Raw genomic sequence first — 20059 nt, forward strand, 5'->3', positions numbered from 1 at the left:
GAAGGAGACAGGAAAGTCTGGGGAGACAGGGAGGGTGGGAGAGGGAAGGCGAGGGTGCATATGCCTGACGTTTTTATTGAAGTTGTCGGTTTTGTTTCTGAGACAGGGTCTCCCCGTGTACTCATCTATCTGAAACTCAGTACGCAGCCCATGGCAATCCTCCTGCCTCAGCCTCCCAAATGCTAGAATTACAGGGGTGCACCATACTATGCAGTCCACTCTCAAGTTTTTAAGCAACTTCTCACCTTAACCTCGACCCCCAGATCCCTGTCTCTCACTCAGCTGCGCTCCACAAATCACACATTTCTTGCAGGATCCAGGGGGTGTGGCCTGGGAACCCTGAATCCAAGCCATCCCACGAGGGAGGCGCATCAGCCCAGAGCAGGCTTCGGGTGTGACTGGGTTACCAACAAGCCGCTGAGCCGCCAGAGCCGCCTCTGTTCTTTTTAATAACATTCTCGATTTGGGAGTCTGAAGTCCCCTTGGTTAAATTGCCTTGAAATAAGGACGGTGCTGGTCCCGGCCGAGCTGACGAGTATTTACGCGATCGCTGACAGTCCCGTTCTGGGGCCGCCGGGCCCACGCCGCCTTTCTGTTTAACAAGCCTTTTCCTGCTCATTTGCAGAGGCAGCGCCCACCTGCCTCCATCTGTGTCTGTGTCTGATGTCAGAGCTCTGGCTGCCGCTTTCATTACTAAGCAGCCTGGTTCCGGCAGCTCGGAACCGCCCGGGTGCCCGAGCGGAGCATCGGCGTCTGCTCTCGAGATGCACCAGGTCCCCAGGGACATGTCAGTCACAGACAGTTGGGCAGCTCTGACGTCACACGCTAGAGGGAAGATGACACTTTTTTTTTTTCCTGCTGCCCTCGACCTGGTCCTGCCCTGAAATATCAAGTCCTCAGGAGGGACCCGCTGGGTGGAAGGAAGTTCGATAAGGCTTGGGGAGATCTGAGCGGTGTGGAGAGCCGTATTGACTGCCGCACATTGGGACCCTGAGCACGCGCCCTTTGAAAGGCTTAATCCTGGCAGAAGCTTAGGCCCTCCCAAAGGCGAGGCGAAGGCGGCAGACAGGCTGAGCCTGCTTCTGCTGGATGAGAAGGAGGAGATCTGCAGGACCAGCAGTCTGGAAGCCCCCACCTCACCCCGCACAGGCCAACTCCCACTGGAGGCCCTGGGGCCCCCACCCCGGGGGACCCAGCCCCGTCAAATGGGGGAGTTGGGTGCCAAGGGCCTGGACTACAGAGCCTACTGATGCACAGATCTCCTCACCTCTCCAGACCTGTTTTGTCATCTGTGAAAGAGCACAGGCAGTCAGGATCCACCGAGCCTCCTGCAGTGGGTGTGCAGTGAGTGCTGGCTAGGCAGATAAAGGCGAGCAGCAGGGCTGGCCAGTCTCCTTTGCTCCTCTCCCTTTCCTACCCCCCCCCCCTCCAAACGGCAGCTCTACACACCTCCTCCCAGGGCTCTCGTGCTACCAGCCTCTTTCAGGCATACTGTCCCATCCAGTCTCTCTGGGGAAACTAAGTCCAAGGCACAAACAAGGTCCAGACTGCCCTCAGGGACCTAGGGCTAGGAAAACACGTAAGGGCAGGTGTGCAGGGGCCTCTACACCACACCACAACACACACACACACACACACACACACACGGACACATGGACACAGAGCAGATCTAGGGCAGACAAAAAAAAAAAAAAAATAGGCCTGCACAGAGAAATGCAGCTTCCTAGGGGAGATGGAACCCCGACTCCACACTGGCCTGCTATATAGCTCAGCTCTACCCTTCTTCCTCAACTCTGACAGAGGGCTCTGCCTCCCAGGACCTCCACAAAGAAACCCTTCTAGTGTCTTGCCTAGTGAAAGTAGGGTGCCAGGCTTCCAATCCCCTATGGGAATGAAACTTGTGAAGACCAGACAGGGACAGCATCTCCCACAGACAGCCGGGCCCAGTGCAGACTGCAGGCAGGGAAGTTGAATGTGTGGGGTGGGGGAGGTGTCCAGTTGTACCCCTCATGAAAGGTTGAGGGACAAAAAGGACACTAAGGTTTCTGGATGGAGCCTCCCAAGTCTGCAACCCATCCCCAAAGAGCTCAGAGCAGTGAGCCGAACCCAGCCTGCTCTTCAGATGCACTGTAAGGGCCCTGTGGTCCCAAGCTGTTCCTGGAAGTTGACCTGGTCCTGCCTTCCCCTAACCCTAAAGGGCACAGTAAAGCCAGGAGGCCAGAGCACCAGACAGATGGTGCCGAGCCCGCTGCTTCCTTCCGTGGCACCCGCTGTTCACATCCCTCCTCTGACACAGATGGGCCCTGTGCTGCTTCTGTGTTCTGTGTGTTACGGGCAGATAGAGCTGGGACAGTGGCAAGGCAGCCAGCACACGCTCAGCCGCTACTCCACTGCTGACTGAGCGAGCCACTGTTAACCACCAGACGGCCCCCACTGCACCGTGGACTCCACCTGAACGGTCACCTGAGGCAGACACACCCCCTGCGCCCACCAGGGCTTCCTGCTTCTTTTCTACCCAGCAAAGTGACACCGAAATTAAGAATGGCCAACAATCATGTTAGACTGTCAGATCTGGCCCTGAGGAAACCTTAATGCTGGGCTTGGGAGATAGATCAGTTCAAAATTGCTTGCTGTGCAAGCACAGGGCCTGAGTCAAAACCCTCAGACCCCTGTGGAAAACGGGAGGTGGCTTTCTGCACCTTTAATCTCTGCACTAGAGGACAGAGACAGGTGGATCCCAGCCAGCCCAGGAGAAATGGAGCTTCCGGTTCAGGGAGCAGTCACGTCTTGAGGCAGTAATGTGGAAAGTGACAGAGGAAGACAGGCAATGTCCTCCTCTGGCGACAGCCCCGCAGTCATAGAGCACACACCCACATCCATGTGAATGGACTGTGCTCGCACACACACCCATGTGATTGGACTGTACGTTTGTACCTGCACGGGAAAACACGGAGCAGAGCCAAGTATAAGGACACACAGTGGGGTGGCAGAGACAATGGATCCCTGGGGCTTGCTGGCCAATCTTCCCTACTTGGAAAGCCTGATGACACTCTCTCAAATTAAAAAAAAAAAAAAAAAAAGATATATATTTTGGGCGTGCTTTTAATCCCAGCACAGAGGCAGAGGCAGGAAGATCTCTGAGTTCAAGTCCAGACACTGCTACTCATAGCCTGAAGAACAGCATCAAACATTATTCTCTGGCCTCCACATGTGTGTGTGCGCGTGCGCGCACACACACACACAGAAACCCCAGCATTTGCCAACATGGACATTGCAGTCAGGCTAAGACACACTTTGAGATCTTTGGATCAGAGCTCACAGAAGTGCACATCCCACCCCCACACACAGAAGCACAGTTTACATCCGGAAATGGCGGCAGGAAATAAGCAGGCAGCGCCATTTCCTACTGTGTCCTCTTCTGCTCGGCTCTATTCGATTTAAAAAAGCAACGTTGATCGCAACCCAGGAAATTGATTTCGCCACCTGCCAATGGATCCAGGCCGACGGTTTTAAGAACCGTTGCCATCAGGCTCCTGGTGTCTGCCGTAGGCCACGCTAGTCACAGGTCGAATATCGAATGACCGAGCCTCCCTGCACACACGCTGGTACCCATGGCGGCACAATGTGTGGCCTGACAAATTCTGAGAGGTCCACGTGCTCCAGCTATCCAGATGGACAAGACCAGGGTGCTGGGCACATGGGTGTGTTTCAACTCCGAGGCCCAAGGCAAACTGCAGCTTTGGAGTTCTGAAGATCAGCTGGATTTTAGTAACGGCGACAGGATTTCGGACTTTAATTAGAGAGCAAGGTTCAGCTGGACAGGAGGATGCCAGCCACAGGCCTGAAGTGTCCACATCCCCTCCTTCAGCCCCAGGCTTCCCAGGTAGGCAAAGGCTCAGGATGCCAAGGCCAGAGCAAAATAGTTATTGATCAACCCTGAGCCTGCAGTGGGTGTTGGCCCAGCTCCTGAGCTCTGTTTGGCTTCCGGCTGGAAGGCAACAGAGATACACTCACCGACGCCAAGGCCTCCTGGGCCGGAGCCATGAGTGGGAAGACAGACAGCGCGTGTTTTCTTGGTTCTGATTCTTAAAACCCGGTCTCCTGCTGCCACTGGCTCAGCTTGGAAGTACCACCCAGGGGGCTCTGCCAAGGAAGTGTGTGGTTCACATGGTCCTGCAGACGGTGCTGAGCCGTTTCAAAGGACAACCAAGACTGCACTTGGTGTAGCTGATTGTCCTGAGGGTGTCAGCAGAGCCAGAGGGCCACATCGACACCTGGTGCCTCCCCAGCCTCCTTCTCCACGAGTCTGGGCCTGGTGGCGTGTCCACTGCAGAATAACCCTGCCCGGGCCACTCCATGTCCGCAATAGTACTGAGCTTGGAGCTGGTATCCTGAGTGGCCGGTGGGATCTGGGCTCACAGAAATTCCATCTGTACCTCAGAGGATGAGCAGGCCTCACACTGCGGGGGCTGGGCTCCCATCTGGCACTTGTTGAGACCAAGACTGGGAGTGTGAGTGACCTTTGGGGTTAGGGATGGTCAGAGACTAGAGATGGCAGGGCATATGCACTCCCTGTAGAGAAGTCCTGTGGCCTGGTAGATAAGAAATTAAGCGAGCACACCTATGAGCCAGGCTGTCTCTCAACCCCGGGGAGCACCCTGGCGTGGCACTCAGGGGCCAGGGTACTTGAGACTCTACTAACAGTGTCACTGCCCAGATCCCAGCTTCCCCCGTGGAATCATGGCTGCCCCAGCACCCATCATGTGCTGGGCATACATGAATGAGCACAGTATCAGAGAGCTGGCAGTCCCAAGACACAGACACACATAGGCCTGCAGACACGACTCAGATGCATCCAACAGGTGTACCTCAGTTTCCTCATCTATTAAATGGAGATTGTGACAGTCTCAGGCCCTAAAGTGTATGTGAGGAATCAGAGATCAGGGGCTAGGGATGTAGCTCGGTGCCTAGCATGCACAAAGCCCTGGGTTCAACCCTCAGCACTGGATGTGGTGAAACACTCCAGAAATCTCAAAACATAGGAGCTGGAGGCAGAAAGACCAGAAGTTCAAAGTCATCCTAGGCTACACAGCAACTTTGAGGCTAGCCTGGGCTACGTGAGACCCTGTCTCAAGACCAAACCAATACACACACATGAAGTGCTGGCACATGGCATTCAGTCACAGCTCATGGGATGCTCTGAGCAGTTAGGAACCCCCTCTGTGGGAACTGGGGTACTCAAGGAAGCTGCTATACTTGGAGAGACACTGAGACACTGAGAACCAGGGGGTAAAGGAGGGAGGCTTCCCCACAAGCCATGACCCTGGGGCAGGAGTGGTCCCTAGACCTTAGAATGTCCTCAGGAAAGGACACTTTAGGTTGTCCTAGTCTGAGGGGCTTGCTGACCTGGGGACAGGCAGGGGCTGCCCATCGAGTGATTCTGGGAGTAGAGGAAGGAGGAGCCAGGGAGATGCTCAACACTTGAAGGTATCCTCCAAGTGTCCTGCCCCTATTTAAGCCTCTTCCCACTTCCCATGGCTTCCCGACTTGTGACAAGTCCTGAGGCCTTCCTAAGCCATGTTTCCCCCTCTGAGTCCCTTCCTTATTCCTGAGGATGAACCAAAGTCAGCATAAGCTGGTGACACACAGTAGGCCTGACATCTGTCCCCCAAACCAGCTGATGTCACACAGTAGGTCTGACAGTTGCCCCCACACCAGCTGATGTCACACAGTATGTCTGGTAGCTGCCTCCAAATCAGCTGATGGCTCTCAGTAGATCTGGCAGCTGCTTCCAAACCCGCTGATGACACACAGTAGGTTGACAGCTACCCCACCCCTCTGCAAGAAAAAAGACAGCTGCTGGTTCCAGAAGGAAACAGCCTGCTCCTTGTTTTTGACTGGAAATGGTACCCCCGGGCTTGGCACTCTGCCATATTTCCCAGGCTTGGCAGCCAGTGCCTGCCACTCTAGCAAAGCAGTGCTCTGAGCTGCCATTTATGAAGTGCTGTGCCTAGTGTTTCACATGTGGTGTCCCATGGACACTGTGCGCTCCCCGATGGACGCCAGAGTTGTGGAAATTGACCTGCACCAGGTGGAGACAGCTTCCTCCAGCAAATCAGGAGAGCAGGAAAGAGGAGACACCTGTCTCTTCAGTCACTGTGAAAGTAGGTGGGCTCTGGGCAGCAGCGTGGGGACACTGTGGCCCCACTGATGCTCCAGCAGGTCACTGGCCCTCCCGAGGGGAGGGGGCTGGCCGGTCTCCCTGGCAGCCTTGCAGCCTGGCTTCTCTAGCATAGGGTCCCCTGGAGTTTTTCATCTCTCTCTGCAAGACTGCCTGCCAGGCTCCTTTGAAGTGCTACAGAGAGGGCACTGCTCTCCTCCTGCCCCACAGCCTAAGGAGGAGACAAGAAGATGTGGGGAACGGGGGCTTCCTCTTATATGGAGCCTATTAGAGGCACATATGAACCCATGACTCCACTCACTCAGTGGGAAAACTCCTGGTGCCTGGCAGAAGGTGTGAGTGGGTAACAGCCAGGTAGGGTGGTGTGTGTGTGTGTGTGTGCACGCGTGCGCGCGCATGTGAGAGCATGAGTGTAAATGTCCACGTGTGTGTATATATATAAGTGTGTGTGTGTGTGTGTGTGTGTGTGTGTGTGTGTGTGTGTGTGGTATGTCCTGAGTCTCTACTGGAGGAGATGTGGAACCCACCCTGATCTTAGTCTAGAGACTTGGTGATTACACAAAGGTAAGGCTTTGGCAATAGCAGAGGGATCTCCTCCCTTGCCTGACCCTCTCTCTCCTCCAGGGAGCATCCTAGGCCCAGAGGGGAGGGTCATTCCTCTGAGCAGTATTAGGGGATGGTGGACAGTTCGGGTGCTATCTCAAGCCCACGTGACTTTGAGAGACCATAATCCCGACCCTGCCTAGGACAGATCGATGTAGGAGCAGGCGGTAACTTGTGAGGGGGCAGGGAAGGAGCATGGAAAGTAGGTCAGGATGGCAGAGAGGCCTCCCAGGGGGCATGGCTAGGGTTGGTCTATACCCAGTGAGGAAGGTCTCTGGTCTGGGTCACAAGATCATCCATGGCTGCCTTTTCTCATTTTCTAGAGAATGGACAGGTGTCAAGTTCAAAGTTGAGCTGTGTCCTGACATCCCTTCCTGTGCCCCGCTCCTCATGTGAGGTCTCCTTCTCGCCTGGCTTTTGTGAGCCTGTGGTGAGTGTGGAACAGCAAAGGTTTTGGCTTAGTCACAGTCAGGTGCCAAGTGAGCCTGAAGGCCACCCTGAAGGCCATCCATCTGCCTCAGGTCGATCCAGTAGCAAAGAAGCCCAAGTGGCATCATTCCCATATAGCACCCCCATTTCCCAAAGCAAAGACTCGGGGTCCGTGGAATTTATGCTTCCGAGTTTAATCCACAATCACCACACCCCTCCACCTTGCCTGTCACGATCGCCCCTCCCTATGGAAACCTTGTGGTACAGAGAATTCATTCAGGCCCCAGAAGGCGACCAACTCCATGGGCCAGTCACCCAAGTGTGCCACTGCCCACTGACCCCGACTTAGACCATCTTATACCAGAATGGGTCAGCAGTACGAAGCAGCCTTAGTCCAGGACAAGCCTTTCCACTCCCCACACTGAGCCCCTCTGTCCACCATCACCAGGTCTCTAGACTAAGATCAGGGCCTCTCCAGTGACCCTCAGCCTTGACACAAGCCAGCTCCCTTGGCCTCTGCCCTCTCAGCTGAGAGCTTGCTACTCTGCCTCAGTCCCAGATGGCTCCCTGTGGCTGACGCTCAATTAATTGTTCAGTAGGAATTAATTGCATTGACTTGCCTCAGAAGGCCTGGACTTTCCCTGGCCAGGCTGGCTGGGTAGCAGAGGCAAACCTCTTGCCCTCTCCAGGATGCCCTGCCAGCCTTTGGGAATAGAAGGTGCACGGGGCAATGCCAGGCAGGAAATACGGTATTCAGACTACAAAAAGCCTCTCGGGATGAGCCCAGTCCTGCCCACTCCAGTCTCTAGAAGGCTTGCTGTGATGGAGGAGCACACCCAGAGGCTTGAGGCCCAGCACAGCATCCAGTCCACTGGGGAGGACCATGTGGGGAGGATCATGTGGTGTTGGTGCCTGAAGCTGGGTGGTTTTGACGGGGAACCTAATGAGGATGGATGGGCCGAGAGAGGCCAGGACCTTCCCAAACAACAATTGAACATCCAGGAGAGTCTGTGTGTGTGTGGAGGGGGTGATCCTGACAGGTGCCTGCGGGCATCTAGGGGAAGATTGCTTCAGACAGAAGCCAAATGGATATGAACGTTTCCCAACCACGCAAGCACTTTGCAGAGCGCTCTGGCCTCTCCTGCAAGAGCCCCCACTCAGGCGTAGGGGCGTCAGGTCTAAGCTGGGCACCGTTCCTTACTCATCCCGGTTAATGGTCCCTGAAGCCAAGGCCAAAGGAATTACCCAGGCCCAGACCCTGCCTGACTTCCCAGAAGATTGGATCCAAGTCAGCCTGAGTGGAAGACAGATGTGCGGCCGTGGCGGAGCCTCAGTCAGGCACCAAGCCCTCCTAACCCTTAATTCTGATTTCTGGGCCTGGGGGGTGGGGGTGGGGGGCTCCTGGACGGTCTGCCTGCCCAGGGATCCCAGAGGTAAAGGCCATAACTCAGCCTCTTTGCAGTTAGAAAAACAAAAGAGCTTTTAACCCTGACACAGATCTGGTTCCTTTAAAAGCTCTCCCCTAGAGCCTGAAGACAAGTTTAGAGATATGTCCATCTTCGGGGTCTCTGGAGATTCTTGGTTGCACTCAGACTGGTTCCTAATTGCAGGCTTTGCTCTGCTCCTCTGCTCACTCTGACCGCCCCCCCTCCCCCCAGCTCCATCCCCTCTGCTGGGGACACCGACCCCTTTCAAAGCCGACTCAGACTCGCACGCTGCCTGCTCTACAAGTCCCAGGTGCGCTCTGGAAACACTTCCTACCCTTCTGCTTTGTACCTTTCTCTGGTGTTAAAAATCTCCCTTGGATGTTCATCGGCCGAGACATCAGACACCAAAAATAGTTAATGCCAGGGTCTCAGGCAAGCAATGGAGGCACCCGGTGTGAGCCAAGGTCAGAGACGGGAAGAGTGGCAGCCTAGTCACACTGGGAGCAGCCGTGCCTCTGTTTCACTGGGCCAAGCAATGGACTTCCCTTTCTGAAGAGCAAGGTGGGGTGGGGTTAAATATCTGAGTGGGCTCCTGGTAAAATATTGGCTTCCAGGTCAGCATGGAAGGAGGCTCAGAAGTGGACTTTGCAATTTCTATTAAAAAATTGTGAGTGAGTCAGGGGTGATAGCAAACACCTTTGATCTTAGAGCTCGGGAGGCAGAGGCAGGTGGATCTCCAAGCAAGAACTACATAGACGGATCTAGTCTCAAAAAAAAAAAAAAAAAAAAAAAACAAACATACATACATACATACATACATACATACATACATAAATAAATAAATGTGTGTGTGCACGTGTATGTATGAGAACCTGTGGTTGGGAAGGTTTCAGGTTGGCCTCTGGTGTCTTTTTCAACAGTACTCCACCTTATTTGCTAGAGACAGGGTTCTGTCTCAACCTCCCCAGAGCTGGGGCACAGGCTCCAGTAGCCAGACGCAGCTTTCACACGGGAGCTGGGTATCATCCCTGGCTGTCGTGTGTGGGGCATGCAGTCTGCTGACTAAGAAATAATATCATCTCCTTAGCTTGTGGCCTTGGCTTAGGTTTGGCTTGCGTGCAAGTCTATCACAGCCTGAATGTTAAAATGCCAGGCTCCAGCACAGCAGTGTGACACCACCCCATCTAGAGAGGTGGCTTTGAGTTACTGACTGGGCAGCTTCAAAGCCACAGTGTGTAACACTTAGTGGCAGCGGCCTGGGACACGGGACACTGGGACATGGGAGTTCACACCATTCCTACTCCAGCCTGGAAGTCTGGTCCTGGCTAAGTGACCGTGACCCAGAGTCTCCAGCCTCCGTCCCCCTCCACTAAGTTCCTCGTGCCCCTATCAACCACTTTCTGGTACTTTTTTTTTCATCTTTAAAAGCTCTAATGCTGGGGCCGGAGAGATGGCTCAGTGGTTAAGAGCCTGTAGTGCTCTCACAAGGGACCTGAGTTTGAGTCCCAGTATCCATACCAGGTAGCTCATAACTGTTTGTAACTCTCACTCCAGGGCATCTGATGCCCTCTTCCAAGGGCACCTGTTCTCATGTGCACACACCTGCATAGATACACACAGTGCACAGAGTTAAGATTAAGAAACAAGCATGTGAAGAACTGGGGCTCAGAGAACTTAAGTAACTTACATAAAATCACACAGCAAGCGTCGCATCATTGCCATTGATGAATGGAGGAGCCCAACTATGACCTCTGGGCCCCAGTGCTTCCTAAGCAGAGGGGCTAGCCTTGTCAACTGAACTCCACTTGTATCCGCAGACACCTAAGAGTGTCTCAGCTCTGCCCAAGAGCACACAGTCAGACCACTGCTGAAGCCTCATTCCATGCCCCCAGTGCCTGTCTCCTGCCTCACCTCACAGTCACACGCCCCAGCTGGCTGTGCCCTGAGAGGTCACCTGCTCTCCACTGCCTGGGCTCAAAAGCCACACCCACCCTCCCAACCCAGGCTGCCCCTGTGGCCACAGCAACTTCCAACTTAAATCCCCAGGAAGCCTCCTCATCTCTACACTTCCAAAGTCCACCACAGTACACAGTAGGTGCTCAAACATGTCTACTGTTCAAGGGAACCTGATGAACAGAGCAAGGATTTCCTCCAGCCAAGCCCAGCACTTTATTCTGCACAAAGGAAGAAGGGATTTGTTTTTTTATTTATTTTTTTGTTTTTGAGACAGAGTTTCTCCATGCAGTCTTGGCTATCCTGGAATACCTTCTGAAGATCAGGCTGTCCTCAAACTCTGAGACCGCCTTTCCCTCCCGAGTGCTGTGATTTGCCTTTTTAAATTGCACACAATAGTCAACGTGCAAGGAGCCTGGGCCACTAGCTGGTGAGAGGGTCAGAATCAGTATGGGAAGGAATTGCAAGCTCACTTCTTACAGCAGCCCAGCTCTAGCCCAGGACGGAGCCACGGTGCAGGGGATAATTCTTGCCTGCTGCCTTTGTGCGATACCTTCTGAGTAATTCTGAAGAACGTGTGAATATTTTCCTAAGTTCAGATCTCAGTGAGAACAGCCAGCCCGTCACCTTTTTGTCTTATTTCCCCTACAAAGGCCCCTGCAGATGTCAGAGCCTTTGCTAAGCCCAAGCCTACATCTCCCTGGTGCTCTGCAGACAACTGCTCAGGTCTGGCTTGCTGGATGCACCAGCTACCTCAGCTCAGGGGAGCCTCAGGGTACCTGTGGCCGTCCCATCCGTGCTCCCTGATAGAATCTCATTCTCCTACCAACCAGTCAGGCAGGCATCAGGCAGTACAGGGTTCTGAGAGCCCCTTCCTTCCTCTGTGACATGTACCTACCTACTCTGGGTAGATAAAGAAGAGTAACAAGTCCCTGGAACTTCTCCGTCCCAAGGCCTCACCCAACACCGCAGCACAGCCTGAGAACCAAGGCTTAAGAGCAATGGCACTTCTTACGAGGCGTCTGATCCCCGAAGGCACACTCACCCGGTGTCTATAGGAAGCAGGTAGAGTTTGAACTAGGCAGAGTGCTGGGCAGGCTACCTCTGCAGATGAATGCACAAGTCAGACTCACCGTCCAGCCTCCGCCATCAGTGCGCATGTCACAGTAGACCTGGAAGCCAGCTGGGTAGTGAGTGGGGAAGACCGAGTAGACACCATCATCTTGCTGTCCACTCAGGAGAACATCCAGGCAGTCCCGCGGCCGAGAGCCTGTGACAAGGAACCACATCTCCATCACAGGGTGATGGTCTCCCAGACACTACATTCTGTCATCCCTTCCCTCCAAAGAGGTCCCTGGCAATCTCTGACAAGTCTCTCCACCGGAGGTCAAGAGCACAAGCCCTCAGTCCCAGGTAAATCCCCGAGGACTTGCTTTCCTCATCTGGAAAATGGGCTCACAGCTCAACAGGTCAGGCTGAGTCGCCTGGCCACAGTAAGTCCCTTTTCTACAGCAGCAGCTTGTCCTTGTCTGAGAGAGTCCAGGGACAGGTGGCAGGAGGATGGAAGGCAGCCCTCCCTACGACCCTCCGTCCCCCTGGAGCTGGGCACCAGAGCCACTCAGAAAGCAAGCATGTCTCACTCACCATTAGCACAGCCTCGAGGCCGGGCTCCCCGGGAAGGTGCCCTCTGCAGGTCAGCCTTGACACGGGGCCGACCTAGCCCCCGCTCCCTCTGCAGAGCCTCGAGGACATCACTGACTGAGTTCACCAGGTGAGCCATGTGACCTTGACTCTCGGAGAGAAGCTTCGGGTGAAGCACAGAAGGCCTTAGAGTGGGCACGGGCTTACAGAGGCCCCTCCGGAAAAGGCTTTCCCCTGGCTTGCCCTGACCTCGGGGTCATGTTTGCAGCAGTTTGAGGGGTCAGTGGGGCTCTCAGGAGTTCGGAGGGCAAGGGCTCAGGTCACTTTTACTCATCCAGCCCAGCTGATGGGGACAGTGCGGAAAAGGCACAGCAGGCATCAGCATGAGTTACCCACCAACCAGTTCCTCCTGAAGCCACCTCCATTCATCTACTGGGACAGGGCGGCATGTAGTTCAGGTTGACTTTAAACCTCTGCTGCTCCAGTGTGGGGATTATAGGCTAGTGCCAACCACATGCAATATACGCAGTGCTGGGAGCCCAGCCTGGGGCTTCCTGCTTCATGGGCAAGCACTCTACCCACTAAGTATGGCACCCAGCACGACACCCTGGCATGGCACACCAACATGGCATCAGGCCTCATGGGGCCCTCGCTTTACCTTCCCGGCTATAGCACATACCACCTACTGTCTCCTCTAAGACCCCCATATGCAGAGCTAAGGCAGGGGTGGTCCCTGCACCTGAGCAAATGGACCCACATATTGGAAAGGGCAGAGAACCTAAGTACAGGTTGCTGGGTTCAAACTGGGCCCCAAACAAGAATGTCCCCTGTTCCCTTCCCACCCCATCCCCATTTGAACATCATGAGGAGTCTCCATAGACACCTGATGTACATCAACCCACAGGGCTCCATAGTACGGCAAAGAACCAGGACTTGAGACTGTTACCTCCATGTTCCAAGAGGGAATTGTTAGCTCAGAAGGAGAATCCCCGTCCCCCACCCCTGACCCCAACCAGGTGTGGGTATACCCACAGGGGAATCAGAATTCACGCCACCTCCTCAAGGCAGATGAGTGGCAGGGAAGGAAGGGTACAACCACCCTATGACCACACCAGGTGTGGGTGGGGCCAGGCTGTGCTCTGAGTGGGTTGTGGCGGTGTGACACCCTCCCTGTCCTATCTGCAGGCAAGGATGAGGGCACTGTCACTATCACCTGCTCTTCATAAGACTCCAGCCATGCGAGGTAGCACTTACCCCTCCCATCTTCCCCTCCCTCACTGTCCATGGGTCAGAGCACACCAGAGCAGCATAGATCTCCAGGGGTGTCTTACTATGCTGGCTGCTGGAAGGGTCTGGGGGTCTTCTGCCTCCTCACCCTGGGTTTCAGGAGGGTATAGGACCTAGTGGGGGGAGGTAGCAGGCAGCTGACAGCATGAAACAAGCTAGGTCTTGCTCACCGAACCTGTCACTTGCCAGATAATAGCCCATCGGAGGAAGAGAGAGAAATACACCCAGCCAGCCAGCAGTTTACAAAACGTGATTCTCAGCTCGTTCAAAGGCAGGGCCCTGTGAAGCTCTAGGCCCTGTTGGTTTCCTCTCTGCTGAGCAGGTGATTCAGTGGTCTCCAGGAGAACTACAGTGGGCTGCAGGAACCCACCACAGTGACCTACGGTCAGGCTCCATGGAGCCCTTGTGGGGACATAGGCAAGGTGAGGGGGTGGCAAAGACCCCTTGGTAAATCTCACCGCACAGCCCATTCTTTTAAGTCACCATGGCCGTGACATTCAACAGCTCAGGCGCAGCCCCTCCCTCTCCCTGGCAGGCCGAGGAGACCTCAGTTTAAACTAGCAAATGATTACCACTGAAACATATAAACCTGCCCCGAATTAATAGAGAGTCAGTCCCTGCTCGCTGAGCCGCGCAACCCATCACAAGAGACGCTGCCGGCAACCAGAGGCCGTGAAATCAGGGCAGCTGCTTCCAGCGATGCTCAGCAGTGGACAGGCTTCCACCAAGCCCTTCCCCACTGAGCCTCAGTCTGCCCCTCCGCAGAGTGGGTGACAAAGGCACCTGCCCCTGGGGTAACTGCATTGAAATGTGCCTACAGGTGGAACATCGCTTCCACTCACAAAGGGTTTTCAATGATGGTCCCCGTGTGAAGTCTACATATGGAGCCGAGAGTGGGTGTCTCTACACGCTAGAGGCCCACTAAGCCTGCACAGTCAGGAATACCAGCATCCCCATGGGCTTGGCCTGTTACCCCATTTTACAAGTAGAAAGAACTTACCTGGAGAGGGGATGTGGTCCACCCAAGATTGCCCAAAGCCAAGATGGATCCCACACTGTAGCCTCAAGTTAACAGGTAGAGCTGCTAACCTAAGCTGGGCCGGTGAGCAACCTCTGATAACCGTAACTTTGTGAACAGAACCTCAGGTCTGTGCTGCTGCCAAGGGAAGGAGCTTCAAGATGGGGTGAGACCTGGCTGGTTGTCTCTGAATGATCCAGGCGGGTGGATAACGTCTTGGATGGTCCTGAACCAGGTGAGTCTCTGCACTAGAGACTGGGGACACTATCCATCTTGCCTTTCATGGGGGAGGGGGCATCCCAGCTCACAGGAGACCTCTGTAGCCAGCCTCAGCTGACCAGGCCTGAGCTCAGGGAAGGCAGAGCAGGGCCTGTGTCACCCAGAGCCTGGCAATCTGTTCTGCTGATGGGCCTCGGGGGAGGGGCAGCAGGAAGCTGGCTGTATGTCCCCCCCAGCCCAAGGGACCCATCACCCTGTCAGTCACCCAGACAGGGTGACAAGGGCTGTAATTTCTCCAGCTGCAGCCTTCAGGGAGAGGGAAGAGGGCCACTGCTCATGAGCTATGGGTGACCAAATGCCTGGTCACCTTGGGTGCCCAAATGAGGGACATATAGAAACAGCTGTGCTAGCCAGTTGGGTGGAGGTTGGCTTTAGTGCTAAGCTGAGTCAGACAGTGAAGTGGCACAGGGCTGGAGGTTGGGCAGGGTACTCCAGGCTCTGCTTTCAGGCCTGATCTAGCTGTGGTACCCATGATACACCAGTGCTACTTTCCAGGCCTCAGGGTTTTTTTGTTTGTTTGTTTGTTTGTTTGTTTGTTTTGTTTTTTGGTTTTTGGTTTTTTTTGTTCTGGAAAACGGCAGAGGCAAAGGAGACAGTCCTGAGTCCCTCCTCCTAAAAGAGGGCTTCCTGCTGGAGCCAAGGGCCTGATGGCAGAGCCAAAGCCAAAACCTTTCCCCTGGCTCCACTTGATCTTTGAAGGAACCTGACTGGATCCAGGGGAGGGGAGGGAGAAGGAGTTGCAAGGCCAAGGGTCTGGCTAGGTTCCCCACAAATGGCACAGCACCCCTGGAAAGCTACGGGCAGCTCAGAATAGAGCAGTGTCAAGTAGGGGTGCTGCACCCCTCCAGGAAGACACTGGGCTGTTGTCATATGATAGACCGGGAGCAAGCCTCAAGCCCCCTCACATCAGTTTGCAGCTAACAATTGGGGTGGGGGTGTAAGTGCGGGGGTGTGTGCAGAGGTGGACAGGGAGGCAATGCCCACTTTGCTTACAGTTCGTAGCCTCTCAGTCAGCCTGGGAAACCCCTCTAGCTCTGGGTCTACAAGGCTACAGAATTACCATGAATGTGGTGGTAGGGGTAAAGGGTGGGGAGTAGGGGGTGCAGGAGTGAGGGGGTGTTGAGATACTACTGGTCATGGATGTGAGAACACAACCCTCCACAAATGAATGAACAGGGCCCAGGTTGGAAGACTTAAGGTACTACCTAGGCTGTGGATATTACGCACTCAGCACAGAGTACCAGTGACCCCACCCCTCAAATCAAGGCACACACACACACACACACACACACACACACACACACACGCACATATAAGGCATATGTAGATCCTCCCCTCACCTGGATGAGGCGACCCTGTTCACTCTGCAGGGTGCTGAGGCCCTGGCCCAACAAGCTGTGTCCCTTGCGCAGCCCAGCACATTCGGCCTGTAGCTCAGAGGCCCGGGCCAGCAGCCGGGGCATCTGGTCAGCCAGTGCATCCAGCAGCTCGGGGGCACCATCCAGCCGAGGCTGTGCCTGGTGTTCACTCAGTGCCCGAAGGATGGAGGCCTGGATGCCCTCCAGGCGGGCGAAGCTGTCAGTGAGGTCGGGGCAGCGAGGGTCGATGAGGAGACTGAGGTGGGAGCTGTCAGCCCTCTCCACGGTGACCAGGGCACTGTTGGCTCCGGCAGCCCCGGTGCTGACAATGGGTGGGGGCGCCGTGCCTGGTGCATGGGCATGGTTCAGGAAGAGAACCACACCGGTAACGGCCACCGCCAGAAGCACTGCAAGGGACAAGAGCACTGTGCACAGGACGTAACTGCAGCTTGCTCGCTGTAGGTCGGTCCAGGACATAGCAGACAGACAAACAGACAGACAGACAGGAGAAAGGAAGGCAAGCATTAGAGGCCAGTTTGTGCCCAGGGAGGCTTGGGAGGCTGGAAGGGCAAGAGACCCCAAAGAAAGCTGTACATAGCCCAGGGTCAGAGAGACAGAGGCAGGGAGAGCAAAGAGCCTGGGGCAGGGGAGGGATAGACAGAAAAGACAGACAGAGAGAGCACTGCTTCCTCACCCCTGTGTGGTGCTGCCTCTCTACCTTGTTCTCTTCCTAGAGCAGGACCCTGACTGGACAACGGTCAGACAGCAGGCAGAGTATCTCTGAGGCCACTGTGGAGAAGGCTGAGGGAATGCAGGCTCTGTGCATTCCCAAGCAGGCAATATGTAGCCCCAAGGGACAAATCGGGCAGAGCTGTCACTGTAAAGGTGGGGCTGGTGCACCAAGCTGTCCTAACAGGGGCTTAATAACAACTGAAACCAAAGCCAGAGTGTCACTTGTAATTTAAGATAGTGCCATGACTGTGTAGCAACAAAGGCCTTGGGGACCCACTCACTCTACCAAGTCACTCATAGCCCCTGAATGTTTTTATACATGGAAAAAACAGAAGCCCAGAGAAGGCAAGGACCTGTCCAGAGTCACACAGCCAATTTGAAACAGCATTCTGATTGGATCTGTGCCCCCACTTTCTGGGGGGGTGGGGAGGCAGCACCTTTATACCAAATCTCAACTCTCTCCCACACACTGCCCCTACACCCCAGCTTCCTGAACTGGAGATACCTCTTTAACTGAATTAGTATATTAAAGCCCCTGGAGCTGTGCCGGGCACGTTACACTTCTGCAATAAATATTAGTGGCTTTTATTATCTCATGATCAATGCGTGCAGAGCATCTGGAGGTGGTTTTTATCTTCCACCCAGAGCGTTATTTCCCCATGTCCTCCACATTGGGAGGACACCTTCCCTTTCTCACACACGGCAAGACCTTTTAGGTGTAGCTGATTGCCGGCTTGCTTTCCTGGCCATGTAGAAAATACCCACTGGTTTTACTACTGAGAAAGCACTAAAGCAAGCTGCTTTTCTCCCATAAATCCGAACACCATCTCCTGAGTCTCTTGGCAGCAGAGGCTGAGGGCAATGGGATGGCCTTCTCCAGGAAGCCCTCCTTGATTGCTTCTTCCTCTCTCCCTAGCTTGAAGGGACTCCCTCTTGATGGGCATCTCAAGACAGATTTCCTCACCTTTCCACTCACAGGACATCTCTTAAGCCAGGCTCTGGGCCACTCCTATAGAGGCATCAGCAGGGGCTCAGACCCTGTGTCTGCTCCAGGGTTGTTTGTATTCATAGACTTGGTATAGGCATGATTCCTTTGGGACTCTGACAAAGGCAGAGGACAAAGTTTCTGGAGGTCCAGGAGCTGGTAAGTCATGGGGAAGGAAACCTGACCTGGCCCCTGGCTCCATGCCCAGTCTGACCAGTAGGGACAGGTAAGTCCATCCTCGCCTGTGAAGTGGATGGATAGATGGAGGCAGGAAAAGTGGGTGGGCCAGGCCATGCCTTTGGGACAAGCTGGGATGCCTGGCACCACAAAGCCTCAGGGCTTCCTGGCAGAGCCAGAGCCTTCGATTCTGAGATGAGGCTATCTCCTCTCCATGATGGCACACACAGAACGGAGCAACCCCAGACTGAACCAAGCCCCTTAGCCCAGGCTGGCCAGCAGCCTGCAGGGAGCCTTCTGGTCGCCATCCCTGCCCCTGAAGCACGCAGGCATCGCTCACTGTAAAGGCTGTGGTTGGACTCATTTTGGAGATGTGGAAACTGAGGCCCAGTGAGCAAAGCGACATGGTGGGGGGAAGGGTGGGGAGAATGTCTTAAGACAACTGGGGGCTGGGTGGCCCTGGGTTGAATGTCTTCCAACATTCTTTCCCTGAGAAGCAAGCTGAGGATTCAGGGACAAAGCTACGTTGGCAGCTAAATGCCTGTTACACCGGCTTCTGGCCCATCAGGAGACACCTTGCCCTGAGCATCTCCAAGCTGTGTCCTCTGATTTTTGTAGCATTAAGGTCCTCCAGCCAGCTCGGGGGATGGGGAGGTTCAACATCTCCAGGACTTCACCCTGATGGATTGGGCACACATCTTCCCAGGGGAGTGGGGACAGAGGGGGCAGAGATGGAGAGGGTGGAGGGAGCTGCAGGGTCCCTTGGAGCCAGTGTGACATGGGAGCTCAAAGAAGGAGCAGTTCACTCCTGGAGGAGAATTAGTCTTCAGAGATCAACCTTAAAGATGAAGAACCGTTCGCTTTTATAGGCTGCGGCTTACGTGCCTCGCAGAGAAATAGCCCGAGATAATAAGGGGCCTGGGCTAGGCGGACAGCTCGGTGCCTTGGGCTGCAGCTTATTAATCAGTCTTTGGCCAGGCAGAGCAAGGTGCACCCCAACCTTCACACACAAGGAGTACAGAGCCTCCCAAGGACAAGGCTAGAAGGAACCAGAAGCTGGAGTTAGGAGATGGGGTTGAAGGCTTGCATGTTCCCAGCTTAAGGGATGTCTTTGATCCCTGCAATAGGGGTCAACGGCAGTGGCTCCCTATGCAGCCCCCAGCAGGGCCTGGGAGATGGTCAGCAGGTAAAGGGGCTTGCTGGTAAGCCTGACAACCCGAGGTCAATCTCAAGAACTCATGCAGAGGAGGAAGGAGGAGCTGGCTTCCAAAAGTTGTCTTCTGAACCGCTACACACTGGCTGTGACACCGCCACACAAAGTAAATAAAAATGGGGGAAAAAAAGTAAGCCATTGTCTAAAAGAAAGCTAAGTGGGCTTTGCCTGAGGAGGGACACAGGGGCCTCCCAGAACACCTCTACTGGGAGGTGACATTTGTCTAATATATAACTTGGAGCCACCAGTCCTTGAGAACTTGGAATCTGGAAGACAAGGTTCAGTACCAAGGAGTCCTGATAACTGCCACCCCCGCATATATGGCCTGCATCCCCTCCTGCTTGCTTTCCCTGGTGGCCCAGTCCCATGGGTCTGAGACAGAGAGCCTCATCTTGGCTGTCAGCCGGAATGAGGTTATCTCTTGTGGGCCAGGGAGGCAGGGTGTCTGGTGGGCCACTCTGTCTCCCCCTCCCAGAAGCGTCAGCCAAAGGTTGCAGCTATGCTTAGGGTGCTGCAGATTGGGAGCTCCACCTTTCTGGAAGGTTCTAGGAGCAGCCATTAAAGGGGCCCGAGGTAACAGAGATGTTGCTGCCTGCAGCATGCATGACTTCTAGGGGCTCTAAGATACACTGTCGCCACCCAGGGAACCTTTGGCTTGGCTCTCTCTTTGCTGGCAAAAGGTTTCCACAGGTGTCTGTGAAGGGCCCCCAGACCCTGCCCTTCTCCACATGGCTCACTTGACCTTAGCTCTGCACCCCAGCCACATCTCTACCACC

The 20059-nt window shown here is 54.7% G+C and overlaps 1 protein-coding gene across 1 annotated transcript in view; it reads right to left on the reverse strand.

The window, feature by feature from the left end:
• Positions 1 to 20059, reverse strand: part of Fibcd1 (fibrinogen C domain containing 1) — a 34113-nt gene that overhangs the window by 9991 nt on the left and 4063 nt on the right. Inside the window, exons 2-4 of the mRNA XM_034496887.2 lie at positions 16159 to 16632; positions 12238 to 12397; positions 11727 to 11863 (exon numbers count right to left, since the gene is read on the reverse strand). Of these exons, the coding sequence (XP_034352778.1) occupies positions 11727 to 11863; positions 12238 to 12397; positions 16159 to 16632 (771 nt within the window). The remainder of the gene's footprint in view (positions 1 to 11726; positions 11864 to 12237; positions 12398 to 16158; positions 16633 to 20059) is intronic.

Source organism: Arvicanthis niloticus, chromosome 2 (assembly GCF_011762505.2).
Source record: "Arvicanthis niloticus isolate mArvNil1 chromosome 2, mArvNil1.pat.X, whole genome shotgun sequence".
NCBI classification, from domain to species: Eukaryota; Metazoa; Chordata; class Mammalia; order Rodentia; family Muridae; genus Arvicanthis; species Arvicanthis niloticus.